The sequence below is a fragment of the Dasypus novemcinctus genome, chromosome X, assembly GCF_030445035.2.
Source record: "Dasypus novemcinctus isolate mDasNov1 chromosome X, mDasNov1.1.hap2, whole genome shotgun sequence".
Lineage (NCBI taxonomy): Eukaryota > Metazoa > Chordata > Mammalia > Cingulata > Dasypodidae > Dasypus > Dasypus novemcinctus.
In genome coordinates this window covers 56846250-56869211 of record NC_080704.1, presented here as the reverse complement: position 1 = coordinate 56869211, position 22962 = coordinate 56846250, and the positions used below count along the sequence as shown (strand labels likewise).

General features: G+C 50.5%; 1 protein-coding gene across 9 annotated transcripts; it reads left to right on the top strand.

Moving 5' to 3' along the window:
- Positions 1 to 22152, top strand: GRIPAP1 (GRIP1 associated protein 1). Of its 9 annotated transcripts, none has more exons than XM_004465000.3 (26): positions 1 to 74; positions 2254 to 2320; positions 2462 to 2523; positions 3536 to 3562; positions 4410 to 4517; positions 7455 to 7605; positions 8449 to 8633; positions 8838 to 8885; positions 9586 to 9617; positions 9725 to 9772; positions 9908 to 10007; positions 11512 to 11589; positions 11811 to 11903; positions 12633 to 12767; positions 13540 to 13635; positions 13877 to 14089; positions 14218 to 14331; positions 15994 to 16071; positions 16197 to 16292; positions 16392 to 16448; positions 16559 to 16658; positions 18064 to 18194; positions 19410 to 19532; positions 19671 to 19764; positions 20592 to 20746; positions 21591 to 22152. In XM_004465000.3, the coding sequence occupies exons 1-26, from the start codon at positions 33 to 35 to the stop codon at positions 21681 to 21683; spliced, it is 2526 nt and encodes an 841-aa protein (XP_004465057.1). In that variant the 5' UTR covers positions 1 to 32; the 3' UTR covers positions 21684 to 22152. The 9 variants fall into 9 exon arrangements, with proteins under 9 accessions (XP_004465057.1, XP_004465058.1, XP_058147943.1 ...); XM_012527742.3 differs by having other exon boundaries at positions 10 to 74; positions 2390 to 2523; XM_071213026.1 differs by lacking the exon at positions 1 to 74 and adding an exon at positions 545 to 685.
- The last annotated feature ends 810 nt before the right edge of the window (positions 22153 to 22962 follow it).

The window sequence follows — 22962 nt, the reverse complement described above, 5'->3', positions numbered from 1 at the left end:
AAAGCTGGTGGGGGGGGTGGGGGGGGAGGAACATGGCGCAAGCTCTGTCGGAAGAGGAGTTTCAGCGGATGCAGGTGCAGCTCTCCGGGGAAAAGACCACTGGCTAGGCGACTGGGAGGCAGGGTAGAGAAAGACTGTGCCACCGGCTCTCAGAAGGGGTTGGTTGGGATGAATCGAGTCTATGAGCTGGTCTGGAGAAGGGAAACTGAGGCTCTGAGTGAGGAGACTATTGGATTCCGAGATACTATTGGGCTCTACGGGGTTGGATTCAATTAGCCTTGTCCGGGGAGGGCAGAGTCCTTGAGTGGGCAATACCTTGAACTCAGACTTGTAGGGGACAAGACCTCTTGGCTTGTGGATGGGACACCTGAAATAGAGGATAACGTTGGGCTTTAAGGGAAGGAGATCCTGCGAGGGCGAAACCATTTTGTCCGGAGAAGAAGGAAGCGGGCGTTGGATTGTTTGCGTCACGGGGGAGCCCTTGAGAGGACAATACCATTAGCCAGTGGGAGGTGGACATTTTTGTGGTTGATACCACTATGCCAGGGGATTGGGGAAAGACCCCAGATACTGTCATTGTTCCTTGGATGGAGGTGGAGAGTCTTTGTGGTTGGTGAAGGACGCCATACCATGGGATCATTAGGGGTGATCCCATGAGGCCCTGGGCAAAGAAGACCCTGAATTGGTAATGCCGTTAATCCCTATTGCAGGGAGGACTAGAGGAGGTAAAAGAGTGAGGCTCTTGGACCGCGGGTGGGGGACATCACTGGACATCACCCTGACTGGGTACCCTGACCACTTGACTGTTGTTGTTTTTTTGGGGGGTACTCTGAGACAGGATGAAGGGCCATAGCATTGCACCATGAATGGGCCCATATTGATGGAGTTCCTCACTGGGGACCATTGGATTCCCTGTGTGGGGACACTCTTTGAGAGGAGAAAAAACCATACAATTGGACCCTGAGTGGAGGACATCCTGAGTAATGCATCGTGAGGGGATGGGGGAGCCCCACGTGAGGAAGGGTAATTCTGTTGGTCCTTGAAATGAGGGAAAACAGTTGTTTGAGGGTAGAAAGGTAGGACCATTGGACCATGAATGGGGAAGAACACCGTAAACTGTGCAAGGGATTCTAAGTTGGTAAGGGTGATCCAACTGGCCTACCCAAGGTTTTGTGAAGGAAAGCCCTCCAAGGGTGTAGGGCCATCCCATCAGATCATGATTGGGGAGATCTTGAGGGGTATGGGGGACCCTGGAGTGCGGAACGTTCATCCCATTGGGCCATGAGTAAGGAAAAACCACTGGACTCCGTTCAGGAGGGACTCTAGGAGGGAGTGCAGAGGGTGTTCCAATTGGGTCAAGACAAGGGGAGACAGATTCCTGGGCTCTGGGGGATATGGGGTTGGAATGATTCTGTAGAGACCAAGCCCTCTGACCTTGAGCGGACCACCAGGACATGGAGGCTGGTGTTATGGGAAAGAAGGGAAGGTCTGGTGGGGTAAGGGAATGTGGATCTGGGAACTGACCTCAGGGCTCTACAGGGCTGGTAGAGAGCGGTGTGCTGTTTGGAATGGTTCATGCTTCACTTTCCCTTAATTCTTTTTTTTTTTTTTTTTTTTTTTACTTTCCCTTAATTCTTGAAGGGAGCCTGGACATGTTATGAGAGCCTTGGCAGTGGGAGGAGGGCAGCCCCCCTGACTCCGTGGAAGTTGGGCAGGGAACTACCAGGCCTTTTCCTTTTAGATAGATGGAAAAAAGTGAAGCCCCTGCCTCCTGCCCTCAGGGGCCTCCAGGTCTGTTCAGGAGGATGCACAACACTCACCCCTGATAATCAGAACATTGTTTCGTTGTATGAGAAGGTCAGCCAAGATGATGAGGAGGAGGAACTTTATCCTGTGGTTATGGAGAACCATGGAAAGCACACAAGCAAGAGCCTAAGTGGATTAACATGGGACATTAGAAAGCACTCTCTAGTGTACCCTGAGTGCAGGGTGGATTGGAGGGAGAGAGATGAAGGCAGCAGGGAGATGGAGGGGTAGGCTGCCTGGGGTTATGAATGGAGATGGAGAAAGTGGTCCAGGTGCTGAGGAGCTGAGAGGTAATTAAGAATGCAGCATGGGCAGGCTTTAAGGAGTGGCTAGAGAGTCACATGGAGGGCAGCAGGGTCCTTGGGGCTTAGCAGCTTGATTCTCTCATGGTGGGGGTAGAGGCATATTCCTGACCCAGGCTTTTCTCTTTCCTGCTTCCCTCCAAAGGCCCAGCTCCTGGAACTCCGGACAAACAACTACCAGCTTTCAGATGAACTACGCAAGAATGGCGTTGGTAAGCCAAGAAGGTCTCATGAGATGGGGGTAGCTTTGAGGGACAGGTGCCAAGGTTTTGTTCCCTCAGAGCCCTCGCAGGGGGACCTTTCAGCTCCTTGCCACTGGCTGAGGCTGGGACTCCCTGCTTTCTTCCCACCAGAGCTCACCAGTCTTCGGCAGAGGGTCACCTACCTGGATAAGGAGTTGACCAAAGCTCAGAAGGTACTTCCTTTCACCCATCCACCCTCTACCCATTTGGCTCATGCGTCCATCCATTAAGCCCGTACAGTAGCCAGGCCCATTGTGACATGCTATTTTCATGTAGTCATTTTAAAAATTCTCATAGAAGTCACTTTAATTTGATAATTTGACATAATCCTTAATTTCTTAATTTTAATTTACTTTTAATCACGCTAATTTCAATTACTTATTCTCCTTCACTAACTTCTAATTACATAGTCAAATCTATGGGTAAATCTTCCTCAAATCTACCCGCACCCCGCCATCTTCCACTCACCCTCCAGCCTTGGGATCTAACCTCCCTATTCCTGTCCTAAAACTGTTGGTCAAATGAGACTTAAGCTTACCTGTCAGTTCCTCTAAAGATGAGATAGAACATCACCCATTATGGCCCCTCAAAACATTCAAGGCTCTCCTTTGTCTCCTTTCTTCACTACAGTGTCCCCATGCATAGCACAATGTTATACATAGTACATACTTGGTAACTATTTATTGAACAAGGAAACACAGATACAGAAAATCTGGCAGTCAGGAAGGCTGGGCTTCTCTTTAGTAGGGTAGCTGATTCCCCAAACCTGACAATGCCCTTGGTTGGGCAGCAAGGGAGCAGCAGTTTCCAGATTGCATGGCAGGGATCCCCATAGCAGTGTTTAGGCAGATGTAGCAATGAAGCTATCATTTCTGAGCGTGGAGATCCAGCCCATCAGGGATTAAATACGAAACCCTATGAGCAGTCCTGAGAGCTTAGAGGAAAGGATGAGTTCTATATGCTGGGGTACCAAGGCAGGATTCCACTCATTCATTCATTCAGTCAGTCAGTCACTCATCCATTCGTTTCCCTCATTCCTGTGGGCTGCAAATCATCACACAAGTTCTGTGGGTGAAGATACTCCCATCCCCCAACCCCTATCATCATTGTGCGCCCTTAACACTGGCCCCAGTCATCTCCATCCCTGTTCACCTTATCTCTCTTCCACCCCACCCTCTCCTTTAGGCACTAAGCAAGAGTAAGAAAGCTCAGGTAAGAAGACCTATGGTGGGTGCAGGGGTATAGAAGACTCTGAATGAGGATATGTCTGTATGCTGGGATCTTCCTGTACTGGCCTTTCCGTGTGTGTGACTGTTTCACTGCCAGGTGTTTCTTTGTCAGGCTTTGTTTTCTTGTGTTTGTCTCTCACTCCGTGCCTGTCTCTGTGTCTATTTCCTTCTCCCTTCCTCTCTTTTTCCTTCTCTCTGAGTCTCTCTTTGTCCCTCTATCTTGTTCTCTTCTATTCTCTCTGAGTCTTGTTTCTTTCTGAGTCTTGTTTCTCTCCCCAACCCTCTCTGTCTCTCCCCCACCTCTGTCCCTATTTCTGTCATCATTTCCCATTTTTCTTCTTTTTCTCTCTTCATCTCTGTTTCTCTCCACCATTCCTCTATCTCTTGTTGATGCTGATCTCTCTCTCTGGCCTCCCCTGTCTTCTCTCGCTGCTGTTCTCTCCCTGTTTCTTTCTTCATGCCTTTTGTTTCTCTCTCCCTCTCCATCCTTCTCTCCTTCCCTATCTACCCTTCTTTCCCAATCTCTATCTCCTCTCTCCCCAATTTATATCTGTTCCTCTCTTCCCCCACACTCCTGTCCCAGTCTCTCCCTCTCCTTATTTCTGCTCCCCTCATCTTTCTCCCTCCCCATCTCTCTCCCCTTCCTGGTTTCTCTCCTTTTCTTCTGTCTCTCTCCCCTTCTCATCATTTTCCTGCTCCCTGTTGTCTCTCTCTCCTTCCCCATCTCTTGTCTCTTCCCCTCCCTTTCTCTCTCCCTCCATCTCTCCTTTTGCTTCTCCCTGTGTCTCTCCCCATAATGTTGGAGATCTGGCCCGTGTCTGCTACTGCAGGAAGTCGAGGTGCTGCTGAGTGAAAATGAGATGCTGCAGGCAAAGCTGCACAGCCAGGAGGAGGACTTCCGTTTGCAGAACAGCACACTGATGGCCGAGTTCAGCAAGGTGCTGGTGCCGAGGGAAGCTGAGAGGGAAGCTGAGGGGGATCCGAGGGGTAGAGACCACCTGGACTAAACCAGAGGGCAGCGGGGGATGGGTTGGCCTGGGACTGGTCCTGAGACCCTGTCCTTGGTGCTGAAACAGGATCTCTCTTGCTGCAGGGGGTAGTGAGGGATGGAGAGGTGGGGACAGCAGTTTGACAGATGGGGCCACCCACATGCTGGGATTGGACAGCTGCAAGCCCTGAGGTCAGCTGGTTCCTGGCCAAGTCACTCCTTTTCTTGGAGCATCATTTTTGTGTATAATTTGGGGCTGAAGCTATGGAGCCCCAGGGTGGTTGCTGGAGGGGAGTTCTTAGGTAAGGTTCTTCTTGCACTTACTGTGGGATAGAGAAGGGCTCAAGCCGCTTCCCTTTTTTCTTCCTTCCTTTCATGTGACATGATCCTGGGGTTCTCCCTCTCCCTCTTTCACATGATATAGCTTGGATAGGATAATTGTATCTCCTCACTGATTTTAGTGTCCAGGCCATTTCTAAACTTGCCAGGCAGTTGGAGACATTGTCTTTTGTTCCCTTATCTATATTCTGTATCCATGGTTCATCAATGTCTGAGGTTTTAGTGTGTTTTAAGGGGGAAAAAAAAATCTCATGGCAACAGTCATGGTATTTCCAAGGCTCCCCCTGAGAATATAATTCATAGATTGTAACAACAACAACAAAAATATTGAGCAGTTACAATACCAAGAGAAGCTGTTTAGCAAATAGTAAAGAACGAGGGTTCTGGAGCCAGAAGGCCTAGATTAAAATCTTGGTTCTACCTTTTACTAGCCAAAACCTGTCCCTACCTCATTTTTGGTTTCTAAATGTTTAAAATAGAAATGGTAATAGCTGTACCTGTCTCATGGGGTTTTTGGGTGGATTAAAATGAGTACATAAACAACTTAGAACAGAGCCTTGCACATAGTATCAGCCATGTATGTGTTAGCTACTAATATTATCCTTTTATTAATTGATTCATTTTCCCTCTGAAGTATTTCTTGATTTTTTCTAAATTAGAGAAGTTGTAAGCTTATAAAACAATCATGCATAATGTACAGAATTCCTATACATCACCCTTCCACCAGCATCTTGCATTGTTGTGGAACATTTGTTACAGATTGTGAAAGAACATCATCAAAATACTATTGCTAACTATGGTCCACAGCTTACATTTGGTCTATTTTTTTTCCCATACCCGCCCCCCGCCCTCATTATCAGCACCATATAAATATTTCTTGACTTTTAAAAAGTTTTGTATCCATCCTATGGCCCTGCCCTGTCACTTCTTACCTGCTGTATTTCCACAGCTTCCTCCCCTATCTCTCTGCTTGTAGCATCCCTGCCCAGTTCGTGCTACAGGGCTTGTTCCAACCTGCAGGTCTTATCACATGATTCCTTTAAACAGTACCTTCCAGTGGTTCCCTGCCACCTCCCATAATTATAGCTACTGCTGCTCATACTGTAGCTGACCTTATCACCTCACGTCTTACAGCTTCTTGCCTGCAGCCTCAATAGCATCCTGGTTCCTGTAGAGCAAGACAGGGACAGGCGTTCCTTCATAAATTCAGCTCATGTTTCTCAACACCTACCCTGTGTGCCAGGCACTGGGCCAAATATATAGAGACCTCCTTCACATTCTCCCTTCTACTTCTCCCAGGACCTTGAGGTACTCTCTGAGATACCTGGGGTCAAGTCCTGTCAACACATTTCAGCTCAATTATTCCTTCACCAAATACTTGTTGAGCACCAATGATATGCTCTGTGCTCTGAAAATGCGGTTGTAAACAGCACAAAATGGTTCTGCTCTCAGGTAGCTTACATTCTGGGGGTGGTGTGGGGAAAAAGATGATCACAGTAAATAAAGAATAGTAACGATGGTTGGCATTTCTCTCACATTTACTATGTGCCAGATCTTGTGTGACATGCTTTCTGTTATTAATTAGTTTAATCCTTGCAACCAGCCTAAGGTAGGTTTTAGACCATTATTATCCTTCTTTAACAGATGAGGAAAATCAAGCCCCAAAGAAAGGAAGTCATTTGACCTAAGGTCACACAGCTAAGAAATGGCAGAGTAGAAATTCATGCCCAAGCAGTCTGGCTTCAGAATCTGTGCCGGGAGCCCTGTGTTACAAAATAAAAGTTAATTATGGCAAGCACTAGGTAAGAAAGAAGTGAACAGAGAGTGCTGTAAGGGAGAGTACTGGAGTGTCTACTGGGGGGATGCCCTTTAAAGGTGTCATCTGAGCAGAGCCTGGAACGATGCAAAGCAGCCAGGCATGTGAAGAGCTGGAGGAAAGGAATAGTGTTCTGGGTAGAAAATATCCCAGACAATAAAATAAAAATCCCCCATGGGCGTCTGTGTTCTCATCTGAAAATGGGAGCAAGGGTTCTTTTCCTCGAGACTCCTGTTAGAAAGGCCTATCAGTTCAGCAGGACCTGGCTTAGTTTTATTTACATTGTACACCCCTTCAAGGCCAAGGGCTGGCAGTGCTGGCTGTAGAAATGCCCTGACACCTGTCTATGGGACCTGGGTTGAGACCCTTCACAGAAGAGGAGTGGTAGTGGGGCTCTGCAGTATTGACATCTTCGGACCTGAACTTCCAGAGGAGCCTGAGGTCTTGGTTGTGTCTGTGAGGTTCGGGGTGGGTAGGAGGTGATGTAGCCTCAGTAACCTTATCCTCTTGGACTCTGCCACTTACCAGATGTGTGAATTTGAAGTTGCTTAGCATCTCTTTGCCTCAGTGTCCTTATCTGTAAAGTGTGGATAATTAGAGCACCCACCTCAAAGGACTGTCACGGGAATTGTATAAATGAATAGGTGTAAAGTGCATGTGCCAAGCGCTAGGTTTCAGTGAACACTGTCATGATACTTTGCTTCTCTGTCGCCTCCCTATTCCCCTCCTCAGCTCTGTAGCCAGATGGAACAGTTGGAGCAGGAGAACCAACAGCTGAAGGATGGGACTGCCCAGGCTGGGGCTGCCCAATCTGGGAGCCTTGTGGACGGAGAGCTACTGAGACTGCAAGCGGAGAACACAGCCTTGCAGAAGAATGTGGCAGGTGCCTAGAGGCCCTCCTGGGGATGCAGAGACCTCAGGACTTGAGCAGGGCAAGACAGTTGGGTTGTTCCAGGGAAAGGGCTTCAGAATCAGGCTTGGCCCTGCCGTGAGCCAGTGTGTGACTCCGGACAAGTCATTTCCCCTTTCTCAGGCCAAGCATCCTCGTGTGCAAAGTGCACATAGGGATGCCCACCACCGTTTGTGGTAGTGAGAAGAGGTGGTATGTGTCACTCTGCATTTAGTTCACTGCCTAGAACCCAGCAAATATTAGAGATTAGCAGATTGAACATGGACAAGGAGATATTTGCTAAGTAGGGGAAGTGAATGAAGGAGCATTGGGGAGAGTCTCTACCCAGGTTATAGGTAGAGTCTGAGATGAAAGCTGAAAGAAAGCTTGGTAGAGGATGAGAGGGTCACTGGTGTGTGGACTTTTGGAGAGCAGCTGGGGTTGGTGGGTGGCAGGTGGTGGTTTGAGGATTAGGAGAAGGACTTTGTAGAATGTGGGTGGGGATTGGGAAGTTATAGGAAGGATTCAGCTGTAAATCAGGGGTAGAGTATGGTAGGCATGACCTTGGAAGGCTATGGGTGGGGCCTGGAGGATTGAGGATGGGTTCGAGAAACTATCTTGAGCTCATTTGATGGTTTCAAATGTGATGGTTGGTAGGGCTTAAAAGATTCACGAGAGGTGTAGATGGGGCCGAACTTTTGCCTCATAGGCAGGCCATGGCTTGGGGTCATTTGGGACAGTGTCTCTGCTCCCTGAAGGGTTGAAGACCAGTTCTTCCTCTATTTGAAGCATGGCAAGACCACCTCATCCATCATCTATCCCTATCCTATGCACCAGCCCTGCAGGAGCGCTATGGGAAGGAAGCCAGGAGGTCCCCAGCTGCCAGTGAGGGCCAAGGGGACCCCCCTGGGGGCCCAGCCCCCACTGTCCCAGCCCCCATTCCATTGGCAGAGGTGGAGCTGAAGTGGGAGATGGAGAAAGAAGAAAAGCGATTGCTCTGGGAGCAGCTGCAAGGCTTGGAGGTGAACACGGGTCTGTTGGGGCGAGGGAGCCGGGAGGTAGGCAGATGCCCTAGCCCTGCCTATAGTCCCATGGAGATGTCTGTGACATCACTATCTTATGGCCTGACTAGGGTGAGGGAGGCCGGAAGTCAGGGGCAACCCCAGAGGCCTCACGTCTGCCCCTCTCTTGCTGACAACAACCTTATCCTTCACCCTTCCCCGCAGAGTTCGAAGCAGGCCGAAACATCCAGGCTGCAGGAGGAACTTGCCAAGGTGGAGCTTCCGGGCATCTCCCTGAGTTTTGCCCCACTCTACTCCCCACCTGCTGGGCATCCCTTGACAGTGCAGAAAGGGGCTAGTACCGCTTCAAAGCCTCAGTTTTGTCATCTGTGAAATGGAAAGACTCACACTTTCATCTCAGAGTTGCTTTCAGGATGGAATAGGCTCATGTGGTCCCATGTCTTGTGCATGGCTGGCCTCATCCCTTCCTTCTGTCTCCTCCCAGATCTGCTTGTTCAGTTGTTCATTAATTCATTACTTTGTCTAAGCATTCGTAGAATCCTGGTGCTTAGCTTAGGAACTGGAGACCCAGTGGGGAGGCAGCAAGTCAATGCCCAACTTCCCAGGCCTCGCAGCCTCACCATTTTATGACATGGCCATTGATCACTATTTTGGGGGTCACGAATGCTGGGCTTTGAAGCCTGAGGGATCAGGATGGAAACCATGTTGTTGCTGCCAACCAGCTGGGCAACCAAAAAAAAAAAAAAACCCTTCTGGGCCTCAGTTTCCCCATTTGTAAAGCCATAGCACTCACGTCTCAGTGCTGTTTTGAGGATTCCAAGGGATGACATAAGTAAATTCCATTTTCCAGAGAGGGCTTAGTAAAAAGTATCTGTCCTTATTCAGTTTATTTTTGTTTCAATTAATATGATTCTCACTGGTACCACCTGCCTATCCTCTTCCCCCCTCACAGCTTTCTGAAAAACTGAAAAAGAAACAAGAAAGGCAAGTTTCTTTCTTTTTTTGTCCAGAGGTGGGTAATACTTGCAGGGTGCTAGCAGGTAGAATATTTGTGGAACTGACCTATCTATGTCTTGTCTTTCTGTACCCAGTTTTTGCCGTCTGCAGACAGAGAAGGAGACACTGTTCAATGACAGCAGGTAACTGCCAGGGTTGGGGGCATTCATCGACAATAAGGACAGTGCCCAGCACTGAAGGACAGTGTCACTGGGGCAGAGCTGAGTGAATGGCTCAAGCTGGGCCCATGGCACCTACCCCCTCCTCATCACTCCCAGGAACAAGATTGAAGAGTTACAACAGCGGAAAGAAGCTGATCTCAAAGCCCAGTTGGTTCGAACCCAAAAGCTGCAGCAGGAACTCGAGGCTGCTAATCAGGTGAGGAGGGGTTGTGTTCTAAGAGCCCTGGGACACAGACCAGGGCTTGGTGTCTGGGAGGTCTGAGATCTACAGAGGCTGGTTGGGAAGTCTGAGATTTTCTGCCTTGGGAATATAGGTACTGAATGGGTTCTAGATCCCTCACCACAGGAGCTAGGAAAATGGGAGCTGGGTAGCCCTGAGACCCCTGGCAATTGGGATAATAATATGCATGAACCTAAGATCTACTCGTGGCTGGGGTGGGGGGAGGGCTGAGGAAGTGTGGGGCTAAGCTTCAGGAGTTTTGATGAATCAAACTCCTGGGTGTTGGGGACAGGAATCTGGGTAAATCTGTGGTGACTGGGGACAGGAATTGAGGTAAATCTGAAATTCCTGGAGGCTGGGTGACTTTGAGACCATTAGGTATTAGGGTTTCAGTAAATCTAACACTCCCAGAGGCTGAGGACACAGGGGCTGGGTAGTTTACAAGACTCCCAAGATTGGGACTTGGAGACTGAGTGCATGTGAAACCCTCAGAGTGTGGGGCCTGGTTTAGGTCTCAGACACCTAGGAACTGGGATCATGTGGGCTGGGTGATCCTGAGAACAAAAACTGGTGAGTCTGAGACCTCCTGGGGTTGGAGCAAAAAGTGTAGGTGGGTCTGAGGCTCCCGAGGGTTGGAAATTGGGGAGCAGATGTGGCTCAAGTGGTTGAGCACCTGCTTCTCATGTACAATGTCCTGGGTTTAATCCCTGGTACCTCTTTAAAAAAAGAAAAAAGAAATAAAATAAAACCTCTAGGTTTCTGCCTAGAGGGAGTAAGTCTGAGGTCCCTTAGAATGGGGGATATGGTGACTGTGGGCCTAAGGCCCCTAGGAGCTGGGGACATGAGGCTAGGTGAGCCTAAGACCCCTGGGTTGCTGGGGAGAGAAGCCTGGTAAAGCTGAAATTCCCAGGAGCTGGTGGTTTGCTAGGACTGGGGATAAAAATGATGGAAGGGAGGGAGTAGCCTGAGACTACCCCAGGTGCTCAAAACTAGGAGGTTGTATGAGTTTGAGACCTCTAAGGTCTGGGACTGAGATTCCTGGGGGCTAGGGTCATAGGGGTTGAGTGTATCAGAGACCCCTAGGGATCAGAGTCGGGGTGAATCTGAAGTCCCTGGGGCCGACTGAATTAGCACCCCTTGGGGGCTGAGGATTCCCGCGGTCCCCATATGGAATCTGGGGGAGTGAGACCTCTTTTGGATGGAGACTGGGGGAGTTTGAAACCCCAGAGGCTAGGGCCAGGAGCTGAGGTGTGTCAGAGTTGCTCAAAGGCTGGGGCTTAGGGCTTGAGTGTGCCTGAGGCCCCTGGGGGTCATGACCTGGGATCTAGGGCCACCTGAGATCGCTAATGGCTAATGATCTGAGACCCTCACGTACTGGGGACATGCAGTTGGGTGGTTAAAGAGGGAGTGGGAGTATATACGCACCCCAAGGGGAGGCTAAGGTCTGGAATGGGCTCCCCTGACCTCCTGGTTCCCACAGAGCTTGGCAGAGCTGAGAGATCAGCGGCAAGGGGAGCGCCTTGAGCATGTGGCAGCTCTGCGTGCCCTACAAGATCAGGTACATTGTAGGGGGTGAGCTCAGGGAGGCGGGGGGTGAGAGCGGAAGGAGCCTGAGTGGGTGGTGTACAGGCAAGCAAGGCCCCAGGGGTCCTGCTTCCCCCAGTCCTGGTTCTTGTGTGTGTGTGTCTGTCTGTCTGTCTCTTCTTTCTTTCTTGGCTGCGGGTAGGTCCTGTCCCCTTGTTCTGGGCCCGCTCCCACCTGTTGTGGGGGTGGGACCAGGTATCCATCCAGAGTGCAGATGCGCAGGAACAAGTGGAAGGGCTTTTGGCTGAGAACAGTGCCTTGAGGACTAGCCTGGCTGCCCTGGAACAGGTACAGGACACCGGGGAGCCCTCGCAAATCCTTCCCTAGCTCCCCCAGCTCCCTCCACTTCTGGTCTCCATCGGGGCAGGGTAGTCTGGACTCTGTGCTGTTCTCCTGCCTCTGTTTCTGTTTCATTTTCCCTTTCTCCTTTTTGCTGACTTCTACCCCTCTTCTCTCTGATCATCAATCCCTGCTTCTCTAGTATTCTCTCTCACCAGTGAAGCACATGAAGTGTACTCATCTTAAGTATAGCTCAGTGAATAATATATATATATATATCCGTATAACCACCACCCAGATAGAACATTTTCAGCATCCTAGGTTGCCCCCCTGCCCAGAAGTAACCAAGTAACCACTCTTCTGACCTCTATCACCATAGATTAGTTTTGCTTGTTCTTTAACTTCATATAAATAGAATCACACACCCTTTTGAGCTTGGCTTTTTTTCTTTTCTTTTTTTTTTTAACCACAGCATTATATGTGTGAGATTTGTCCATGTGTAATGCTGACCTGCTTTTTTAATCTCTGTGTAGGATTCCATTGTATGAGTATACCACAATTTAGCCCCTATTGATCTCTTTCTCTCACTGTTTTTCTCTCTGGAATTCCCTTTCTCTCTCTCCTTCTGGCTCTCTTTCCTCCTCTCTCCCTGTCTTCCTGGAACTGGGAGGTCTGTACCCTGAGCCTGGTCCCCGGGGTCCCTCTCACTATACTTTCCATTGCCACCACTTTCTCCAGATCCAAACAGCAAAGACCCAAGAAGTGAATATGCTCCGGGAACAGACCACTGGACTGGCAGCTGAGTTGCAGCAGCGGCAGGCTGAGTATGAGGACCTCATGGGACAGAAGGATGACCTCAACTCCCAGCTCCAGGTGATGCCTCTGGCCCCGGCCTGTCTTCTCTCAGTTCCCTAGTCCTGGCTCAGTGGAGTCCGCCATGAAGTGCAGTGGGAAGATAGTACAGTCAGGGGGACCTAGGTTCCAACCTGGCTCCCTAACTTGTAAGCACTTGAGTGTCCTAGGACAAGTCCTTTCAATGCTGTGACACTGAGTCTCTCCAATTAGTTGGGCTATGCACTCTGATTCTGTAATAGAAACAAAAAATCATCCTGGATTAAATAGGATAGACCTTTTCTTCCCGCTCATGTAAAAGTCCAGGTAAGTTGTCCAGGGATGATGGCTTTACAATCTCCAGGACCCAAGCTCCTTCTACTTTGCCATTCTGCCACCTTCAACCCAAGATTTCTATATCATTTCCTTCAGGATGGTCACTCAAGCTCCCCACCCCCAATATCTTTGCATTCCAGCTGGAGGGCAGGCCCATTTCCTTTAAGAGCATCGCCTAAATTATGCTCACCACTTCTGCGCACAGGAATTAATCACATGGCCACCCCTCACCACAAGGGAGGAGGGGAAACATCAGCTAGACAGCCAGGCACCCATCTCAGAGTTCTAGTGCTAGGGAAGGAGGGGAGAATAAATACCGGGGAACAATAGGCAGTCTCTGCCAAAGCTCTCATCTGTCAAAAGGGGATAATAACACTCACTTGGCAGGAGTTGAGAGAGATGGCCTACCAGAAGTATCCTGCAGGACCAGCCCCTTGGGGGCTCTTTATCAAACTCACCCCCTTCGTTCCTGCATTAGGAGTCATTACGGGCCAATAGTCGACTGCTGGAACAACTTCAGGAAATAGGGCAGGAGAAGGAGCAGCTGAACCAGGAGCTGCAGGAAGCTCGAAAGGTGGGGCAGTATGGGGGGTAGGGATGAGGGGTGGGGTGGGGACTGACCCAGTCTAGGGAGCTGGCGGGAGGGGATGTGGCCAAATCCATGAGAATGGGGGTAAGGAACGTCGACCGCTTCCATGACGATGGGAGAGTGACTGAGCCAGTTCCTTGGGAATGGGGAGAGGGTGATGGGCCTGTTTTGGCGTTGGGGCAGGAAGTTGACTGCCATGCCCCTGCCCCAACCTCCTGGCCACCAGAGTGCTGAGAAGCGAAAGGCCATGCTGGATGAGCTAGCAATGGAGACACTGCAGGAGAAGTCACAGCACAAGGAAGAGCTGGGAGCAGTCCGACTCCGGCATGAGAAGGAGGTGCTGGGGGTGCGCGCCCGCTATGAGCGTGAGCTCCGAGAGCTGCATGAAGACAAGAAGCGGCAAGAGGAAGAGCTCCGCGGGCAGATCCGTGAAGAGAAGGTGGGTGGGTAGATGACGGTGACCTTCCTCCTCTAATGCCCAGGGACTACAGCATTGCTCAGGGGCCAGTGGACGGTATGCGTGAGGTCCTGTGCCCTCCTGGCCCTTGACTCTCTGCTCTCCCTCAGGCCCGAACTCGGGAGTTGGAGGCCCTTCAACAGACAGTGGAAGAACTGCAAGCTCAGGTACATTCCATGGATGGAGCCAAGGGCTGGTTTGAACGGCGCTTGAAGGAAGCCGAGGTGAGTGGGTGGTGCCTGATGAGGTTGCAGAAGCTGGTGGGAGTGGTCAGACCCTAGAACTTTCTGAGAAGCCCTGGGCTTGGGGGTATCTCGACAGTCTTCCTGGCTCAACAGCAGCAGGATCAGGGCATGGCCAGCAGTTAAGCCTGTCAGGTGTGCAGGGCTCTGCTGCCTCTGTGCAAATTTGTAAAGGCACCCCTTTGACTAGAAGCTCCACTTCTACCTGCCAGGAAATTATTGTGATACAGTGATGTTGTTTGAACAAGGAACTTTATGGCCATTTTCTGGAAAATTCATGATAATTCATCAGGGGCCATGCCGTGTAGCAGTTCAGAGCAAATAGACTCTTTTTTTTTTTTTAGGATTTATTTTTTATTTATTTCTCTCCCCTACCCACCCCCCACCCAGTTGTCTGCTCTCTGTGTCTATTTGCTCTGTGTTCTTCTGTGTCTGCTTGCATTCTTGTCAGCAGCACCGGGAATCTGTCTTTTTTGTTGCTTCATCTTGCTGCATCAGCTCTCTGTGTGTGTGGTGCCACTCCTGGGCAGGCTGCACTTTTTTCACGTTGGGTGGCTCTCCTTACGGGGTGCACTCCTTGCACGTGGGGCTCCCCATGCGGGGGACACCCCTGCGTGGCACAGCACTCCTTGCATGCATCAGCACTGTGCGTGGGCCCGCTCACCACACAGGTCAGGAGGCCCTGGGTTTGAACCCTGGACCTCCCATGTAGTAGGCAAATGCTCTATCTGCTGAGCCAAATCTGCTTCTCCATATAGACTCTTTATTTATTTATTTATTTATTTATTTATTTATTTATTTATTTATTTCTCTCCCCTTCCCCCTCCACCCCGGTTGTCTTTTCTCTATTTGCTGCATCTTCTTTGTCCGCTTCTGTTGTTGTCAGCGACACAGGAATCTGTGTTTCTTTTTGTTGCGTCATCTTGTTGTGTCAGCTCTCCGCGTGTGTGGGTGGCAGCATTCCTGGGCAGGCTGCACTTTCTTTCGCGCTGGGTGGCTCTCCTTAGGGGGCACACTCCTTGTGTGGGGGGGCTCCCCTACGCGGGGGACACCCTTGCGTGGCACGGCACTCCTTGCGTGCATCAGCACTGCACATGGGCCAGCTCTACACGGGTCAAGGAGCCCCGGGGTTTGAAGCACAGACCTCCCATGTGGTAGATGGACGCCCTAACCACCGGGCCAAGTCCGCTGCCCTCGTATAGACTCTTAACCCCTACTTGTTTGTCTGTCTTTAAATCCTGGCCGGGCCTCGGACTAGCTGTATGGCCTCAGGCAAGTCCCCTGATCTCTCTGTGGCCCATTTTCCTTGTCAGTGAAAGGGGGATAACAGTCATGCCCAACTGTCTAGGTATATAGGAGGAGTGTATAAAATGAGTTAACCTATGTGAAACCCTTAAGGTAGTCCTGGTATGGGGTCAGCATGGTGACCCGTGTTAAGTCAAATGAAGTGTAAATCTGTCTCCGATGTGAATGGCACAGCCTTAGAGGTGACCACTTCCTTGTACTGCCTGGAGATGCCCAGTGTTCCCTGCAGGAGGGTCCTGTCTACCTACCTATGGGCTCTCACCGCAGCCCCCTCCCCACTCCCCACTGGGCACAGTAACTTCTGGGAGGCCGGAGCCAGACCTGGGACTTGTCTTATAGGAAACTCTGCAGCAGCAGCAGCAGGAACAAAAGGAAACCCTCAAGCAGTGCCAGGAGCAGCACGCTGCTGTGCTGAAGGTGCCTGTCGAGATGGTGGTGTTCTCTGGGGAGTGGCAGGCCCTAGTTGGTGAGGGGCTGGGGCGGGGCGGGGATGGTGCTGAAATTCGCTCCGGCCCAGGCCTAAGCTGCCCTCTGCTTTGTAGGGCAAGGAGGAGGAGCTCCAAGGTGTGCAGGGGCAGCTCCAGCAGGCCCAGGAGGAGCGAGACTGCCATCTGAAGACTATCAACAACCTGAAGCAGGTCAGTGGTTCCCCCCACGGTCCCCAGACACCCCTGGGCCTCAGAGTTGCAGGAAGCTGGCAGCCGCACCCTGTCAGCCATGCCTTCTCTGTCCCACAGGAGGTGAAGGATACAGTGGATGGGCAACGTATCCTGGAGAAGAAAGGCAGCGCTGCAGTAAGATGGGGAGGTGCCTGAGCCCGGCCCCCTCCTGGCTGGCAGCCTGCTCCCCCTAACTCTGGGCCCACGGGGCCTCAGCCGCCATCTCTTCTCTGGTTCCTCCTCAGCTCAAGGACCTTAAGCGGCAGCTGCATCTGGAGCGGAAGCGGGCAGATAAGCTGCAGGAGCGGCTGCAGGACATCCTCACCAACAGCAAGAGCCGCTCAGGTAGGGGAGGTTGAGGCATAGGGAAGGCAGAGCTTGGGCCTGAAAGCCAGAGGTCCTTCCTGCACCTCACTCCACCAGGCTCTTCTTTCTGTCCTGTGCCTTGAACTCGGACTGGCACCTTTGGTCTGCATCTGTCTCTTTCTCTTCTATTTCTACATTATCTGCTTTCTTGTGTGTGTCTGTCTCCTTTTTGCTGTGTACCTTCTCTGTTTCAGTCTCTCTCTGCCTGTCTTGTCTGTTTGTCTCTCCTGTCTGCCTATCTGTCTCTCTCAGTCCCTTTCTTCTTTCTATAAATATCAACTGAGCCCCCATGCTCAAGTCCAGGGTCCCTAATGTAGAGCCACCGCCCCCCCCCACCCCCACAAGTTCCTGCCCTCTAGGAGCTCCCAGTCTAGCTAGGGAGCACACGGGCACTGGTGTTTTAATTATGCAGCTAATGCAATCCATGTCATTTCTTCCACTTAAGGCAGAAGACACACAGGAAAACTCAAGTTGCTTTGGCCATTTTTTTTTCTTCATAAGAGGGGGCCCTATAAATACATTTTAATAAATAAAATGCAGTGGTGGCTTTGGTGCATCTCTCACATCAGAGACTCAGAGAAAACTTGCCTCCTGTACCCCCCACTCAGGGCACCCAGGGGCCCCGCTCAACCTCCCTGGCCCTCATGGACACCCCTTGGGGTACAGTCTCCATCCCCTCCCTGATACCCAGACCCTGCCGCAAGAGCAGCACCACAAGCTCAGGGCCCATGTTTTAAGTGACACAGCAAAATGGATGTCTCACCAAATCAATTTCTTTCTAAGGCACTCAGCCTCCTGAAGTAGCCTATCTTCACTAAAGGAAGATTCTTTTTGTTTAGATTTTGCTACAGATTAATGTAAAAATCACCAAACAGATTAGAATTGTGTACCGCGCATTCTCCTTGCCTGTTAGGCTCAATTCAGATTGAGAAGCATGGTTCTGAGAGTCTCCATATTTTGGTGTCTGGCTCTGCTCTGACTCAGGTCTTTTTCCAGGGTCTCCGCTTGTCTCATCTTGTACTGTCTTTCTCCATCTCTTTGGGGTTTTGTGGGAGTGCACCTCTGCTCTCTCTGGTTGTCTTGTTTTCCTTTCTCTTACCCTGACTCTTAAGTGTGTAGGCCACTTTATGCCCACGCGTATCCACATCTCCGTCTTTCTCCCGGTCTCTTCGACTGCGTCTCTCTTATGTTGTGTATGTTTGCCTAGCGAGGCAGTTCCTTTTTCTGTTTCTCTTTCTTTCTGTCCTGCCATCTGCTTCTGCCTTTCCCCATACCCAAGCATCTCTTTCTATCTCCATCAGATCTATTTCTGCCTCTTTCTGCCTGTCGCTGCCCTGGCACCATAGGGGATTGGGGCTCAGGTTTCTCTTCCCTCCCTGCTCAGGCCTCGAAGAGCTGGTTCTCTCAGAGATGAACTCACCAAGCCGGACCCAGACAGGGGACAGCAGTAGTGTCTCCTCCTTCAGCTACCGTGAGATCTTGCGGGAAAAGGAGAGCTCCGCCGTTCCAGCTAGGGTAAGGGACAGGGGAGAACCTACAGCCCCAGCTTCTCCTCCCCAAATTCTAGGACCCTCCCTTCTCTCCCACCTGTAACCGTTTGGGCCCAGCACATACATTTTTTTTGGTCAAGTTCTCCCCAGTCTCACCAGCTTGGATTCAGATTACTAAATCAGGATGAGCAAATCATTCTTTCTCTGACCCTCTTTTTCTTCATCTGTGGGCTAATTCCACCTTTCCTGACACCATAAAGTATGTGGCTCATAGTCAGTACACCATCATATGAGAGTTCCCTTTTTCCAGCTTTTAATTATCACTTATTATTCTTGTCATCTCTAATGCCAGCTTCTATGCCAACCACTTTTTATTTGGAAATAACTTTTTTTATTCCATAGGTAGAAAATTAAATTTTTGTAGAAACTTAAAAAACACAGACAAGAAAAGATTTTAAAAGTGCCTAGACAGAACTTTTTTACAGTAATTCTTCCATAACTTGTTGAGCTGCCTTTTGTCTGTTATTTTGTTTTTTGAATTTGATATAAAGTGTGAATTAAAAATTTTTTAATCCCATTTTCACCATCCAGAAATCACCACTATAAATCCTGAGTTTACACCCCTCCAGATAGCTCTTTGTATGTGTGCATGTGTAAATATATATATAAATATACATACATATATACAGATATTTAACCTAAATGAAACCATGAGTAAACTTCTGTTTGACTGATTCCTACCTTCCCAATTTGGGAAATTTTCATCTCTTCTAATAGTTTGACAAGAGTAATAACAATTTTCCAGTTGGCCCCAGAGTATAGCTGGTTTTATGACAACCAGTATTCCGTTTCAGAGCACGTGTTGCCTCGGGTTGGTTTATGCCAATGAAGTCTCTTTTTCATCCGCTATGGCCTCCTTTTTCATGCTACCAACTTGCTGAAGAGACCAGGCCAGTTGACCTGCCAAAAATCCCACCTTTGGGATTGTCCTCCCTGCTTCCTCACGGTATCGTTTAGTGTGGTCCTCTCTCCACTAGTTTTCCTCTCAGCTAGGAAGTTAGCTTTCACTTTCTACAGGATCTCTGTCCATCCCCCCTGACACCACGAGGGGTTTCAGAGTCCACCCTCTCCCCACTCTACCTCCAGCCTGGTTTTCCTTCTCCGCCCTTCATTCTCTGGGGCTGGCGGGGTAGGGCCTGGGGCTGATCTCCTCCTTCCTCTTCCCTCCTCTTCCCTGCAGTCCTTATCTAGCAGCCCTCAGGCCCAGCCCCCTCGGCCAGCAGAGCTTTCAGATGAGGAAGTGGCTGAGCTATTTCAGCGACTGGCAGAGACACAGCAGGAGAAATGGATGCTGGAGGAGAAGGTGCTCTGCTGTCTGCCTGCCTGCTTCTGCCTGCTTGGAGTCCCCTGAGGGGAGGGGGAGGGGGGTCTTCAGATGGGCCCCTCCTCAGGTGTGAACATGTGTAGTTGAGGGGCCTGAGATGGGCTGGGCCATCTACAGGTGAAGCATCTGGAGGTGAGCAGTGCCTCCATGGCAGAGGACCTCTGCCGGAAAAGCGCCATCATTGAGACCTACGTCATGGACAGCCGGATTGGTGAGAGTCCCCCTCCCTGACCCTCACCCGGGCCCAGCCCTCTCACCTGCCAGCCTCTCTCCATTGTTCCATGCTGCAGCTTCTGTCCTCACCTCTTGCAACCCAGTGAAGTTACAGACAGGGCCACCGCTGTTGGAGGGGACAGAGTGGGGAAGGGCCTGCGCTGTGTCTCTCTCTGTTCTCTGTCTCTCTACCTTGGTGTCACTCTCCTCTCTGCGTCGCTCTCCATCCATTTCTCCCTCCCTCTCTCTCTCTCCATTCTCTTTCTCTCTGTTCTCTTTCCATTCCCATAGGCGTCTGTGTCTCCCTCTTTCTCCTCTCTTCTCTCTGCCCTCCTTTCATCTTTTCTCACTGTTCCTCTTCCCTTTTGCTATTGTCCCATCTCCATAAATTTTTATTCTCTATATGTGTATCCCTTTTGGGGTCCTTATCTCTTCTTCCCCCTGTCCTTCTCTTCCTCTTTCTCTTCCTCTCCTTTTCCACCTTCTCTTTCCTTGCCCATCTCCTCTGTCTTTGTTGCTTTTGTCCTTTCTTTCAGACCGTCTCCTTTCCTTGTCTTTTCCTTACTCCTGAAAATGACACCGACCGCCTGACATGTGTGGAGTGTTTACCGTGTGCTCCGTGCTTCACATGCACACATAGACGTAGTCCCCTTTCACAGAGGCTCAGGGTCAGAGCCAGGTTTCACGTGTCAAAGCTTCCGCCCCCTACATAACATGGCTCCCCACCCCCACCTCCGCTCTTTGTTTCCCACTTTTCTCCTCTGTCTCTGTCCATCTCGCCTCTGGCTCTGCCGAGGGGGTGGCTCTCAGCCTGGACCCTTGCAGATGTGTCTGTGGCAGCAGGCCACACAGACCGCAGCGGACTGGGCAGCGTCCTGAGAGACCTTGTGAAGCCAGGTGATGAGAACCTTCGGGAGATGAACAAGAAGCTGCAGAACATGCTGGAAGAGCAGCTCACCAAGAACATGCACTTGCACAAGGCAAGTGTGGCTTACCAGCCCACGCATCTGTCTGGCCAGCCACCTGCCTACCCACCCACACAGCCCCCTGTTCAGCTACCACCCACCTGTCCCTCCGTCCAGCCCCCTCCCCAGTCACTGACCTCTCCTTTGTCCTCTCATCTTCCCATCCTCCTATCAACTTACTCATCCGTTTAGTCTTTCACTCTTCCCTTTGTCCTTCTAGCCACCCACTCATCCATTCATATACACATTCACCCAACTATTTCCCCATCTGTCCATCTACCCATGCCTTGGGACCCATTTCCTAATTTATCTCTCTCTCTTATCTGCTCATCAGTTACTGCTTGTCTCACCTTTCACCCACCCACCCAGTGACCTGCCTGTGGACTTGCTGTCCTCCATCTTCTGGGCATTCATTTGACTACCTCTTGCCTCCCATGAATCCCTCATGCAGCCACCTACACATCCACTTGCCCATCTTGCCACCCAAATGTTTCCCCGATCTCTAGGGGTGTCAGAAAGGAGCCAGCCCCAGCCCCTGCCTTGGAGAAGCAACCTTGCCATTTAGTAAAAGTGAAGGTGGTGAGGGTGGGGGCTGTATCCTCCAGTGGCACCATGCCCCAACAGGCGATCCCACACCTCTATCAGTAGCTCTAGAGGCTCCCTACCCACCCAGACACGCCTTTTCTGAATCCAGGCCACTGCTGGATGAGCTTCTTGGAGTGCCCTCCCATCCCAGGTCAGACATAGCTGGGCATTGATTAATGGGGAGAGAAGGAATTCACAGAGGAACATCCCAAGCTTGGTGAAGAAGCTGTCTCTGTCCCCTTCTGTGGCCCCTAATGGTTTGTTTGTTTCTTAGGACATGGAGGTTCTGTCCCAGGAAATTGTGCGGCTCAGCAAGGAGTGCGTGGGGTCCCCTGATCCAGATTTAGAGCCTGGAGAGGCCGACTAGACTAAAGACCTGCAGGCTGTTCCCAGTTCCCTACCCCCACCCCCCAGGGCTCCATTCTCTTGGGCTGTGGTGAGAAAACGGAGGCTAGCACCAAAAACCAATAGGTTGGGAAAGCGGACATTAAAGGGACTGGAGGCCTAATGACTGGTGGTAGTGGCCCTGTCTTAGTGCAGGTGCCCCTGGGGAGTTGGGGATCCTGAGGGAGGAGGGGCAGGAATTTATCCTCCTCCTTGGCCCTGACTCCCAGGGGCCTCTGCCTTCATCTCTGCATGAGCACTCCCTCCCAGAGACCAACTCTTTTTTTATTTTATTTTATTTTTTAATTTATGTCTGGAAGCCTGGCTACTCTGCATTTGGGACTGGGGATGTTGGGTAGGGGCACAGTCCATGTTCAGCGTTCTAGCAACGTGTGTGTGTATAAAGGCTGTGCAGCCAAAATACCATCTGGCCAGACAGGCCCACCCACTGACTCTCTGGTCTCGTTCTTTCTGACAAAGAGGGATGTGCTGGGGGTGGGGTTGGTGACATGATTGGAATGGGGAGGGTGGTTTCTGGTTGCATCTTTACTCTCCTAATCCAGCCCTCCCTCAGCCTGTCCTCAGGACTACTGACCAACCTCTCTAATGGAATTGAGCAGAAACACTTGCTGTGTGGCTGGATGTGCATGGGGATGTGATGTGAGTGTGCAGGAGTGGCCAGACGGGAGGATGGAAAAGTGGTTGGGTGGACTGATGGATAAAGAAGTGGAAGATCGTGTGGACCGATGATTGGGAAATAACTGGACGGACGGATGAAGAGGTGGACAGGGAGAGGATAGACAGGTGGGGATGTGAATGGACAGATGGATGTGTATAGGTGCATGAGTAAATGGACAGATGGATAGGGGAGTGTATAAGTGGGCAGATGGATGGATGAGGTAATGAATTGGAAGGGTAAAAGGTGGGTGAATGAATGATGGATGGGAGATGGATGAATAAATAGATGGGTGGAAAGACGGCTGGATTGAGCCAATGGGTGGAGGATGGACATATATCAATAGGTTGGTGAATGGTGAGGTGGATAGGATGAATCTACAAATGGGTGACTGAGAGGGCGGGTGGATTAAAGACTAAATGGACAGATGGATGGTTGGAGGGATGGGTAGAGTAATTGGTTGTGTGGTTGGGAGAACGGATGGATGGGTGGGTAGAGGGTGAAGAAATGGACAAATCAGGGGTGTGGTGAGTGGGAAAATGGAGGACTACGTGGGTGGGTAAATCAAAAAGAGAAAATTGGCCCT

What these genes read in the sequence shown, in the direction of transcription:
- GRIPAP1 (XM_012527742.3), top strand. Translation starts at nt 33, where the DNA reads ATGGCGCAAGCTCTGTCGGAAGAGGAGTTTCAGCGGATGCAG. An exon ending in CTGAAAAAGAAACAAGAAAG is followed by an intron (nt 9,618 to 9,724) that starts GCAAGTTTCTTT and finishes TTCTGTACCCAG; the next exon opens with TTTTTGCCGTCTGCAGACAG. An exon ending in AGAAGAAAGGCAGCGCTGCA is followed by an intron (nt 16,449 to 16,558) that starts GTAAGATGGGGA and finishes GTTCCTCCTCAG; the next exon opens with CTCAAGGACCTTAAGCGGCA.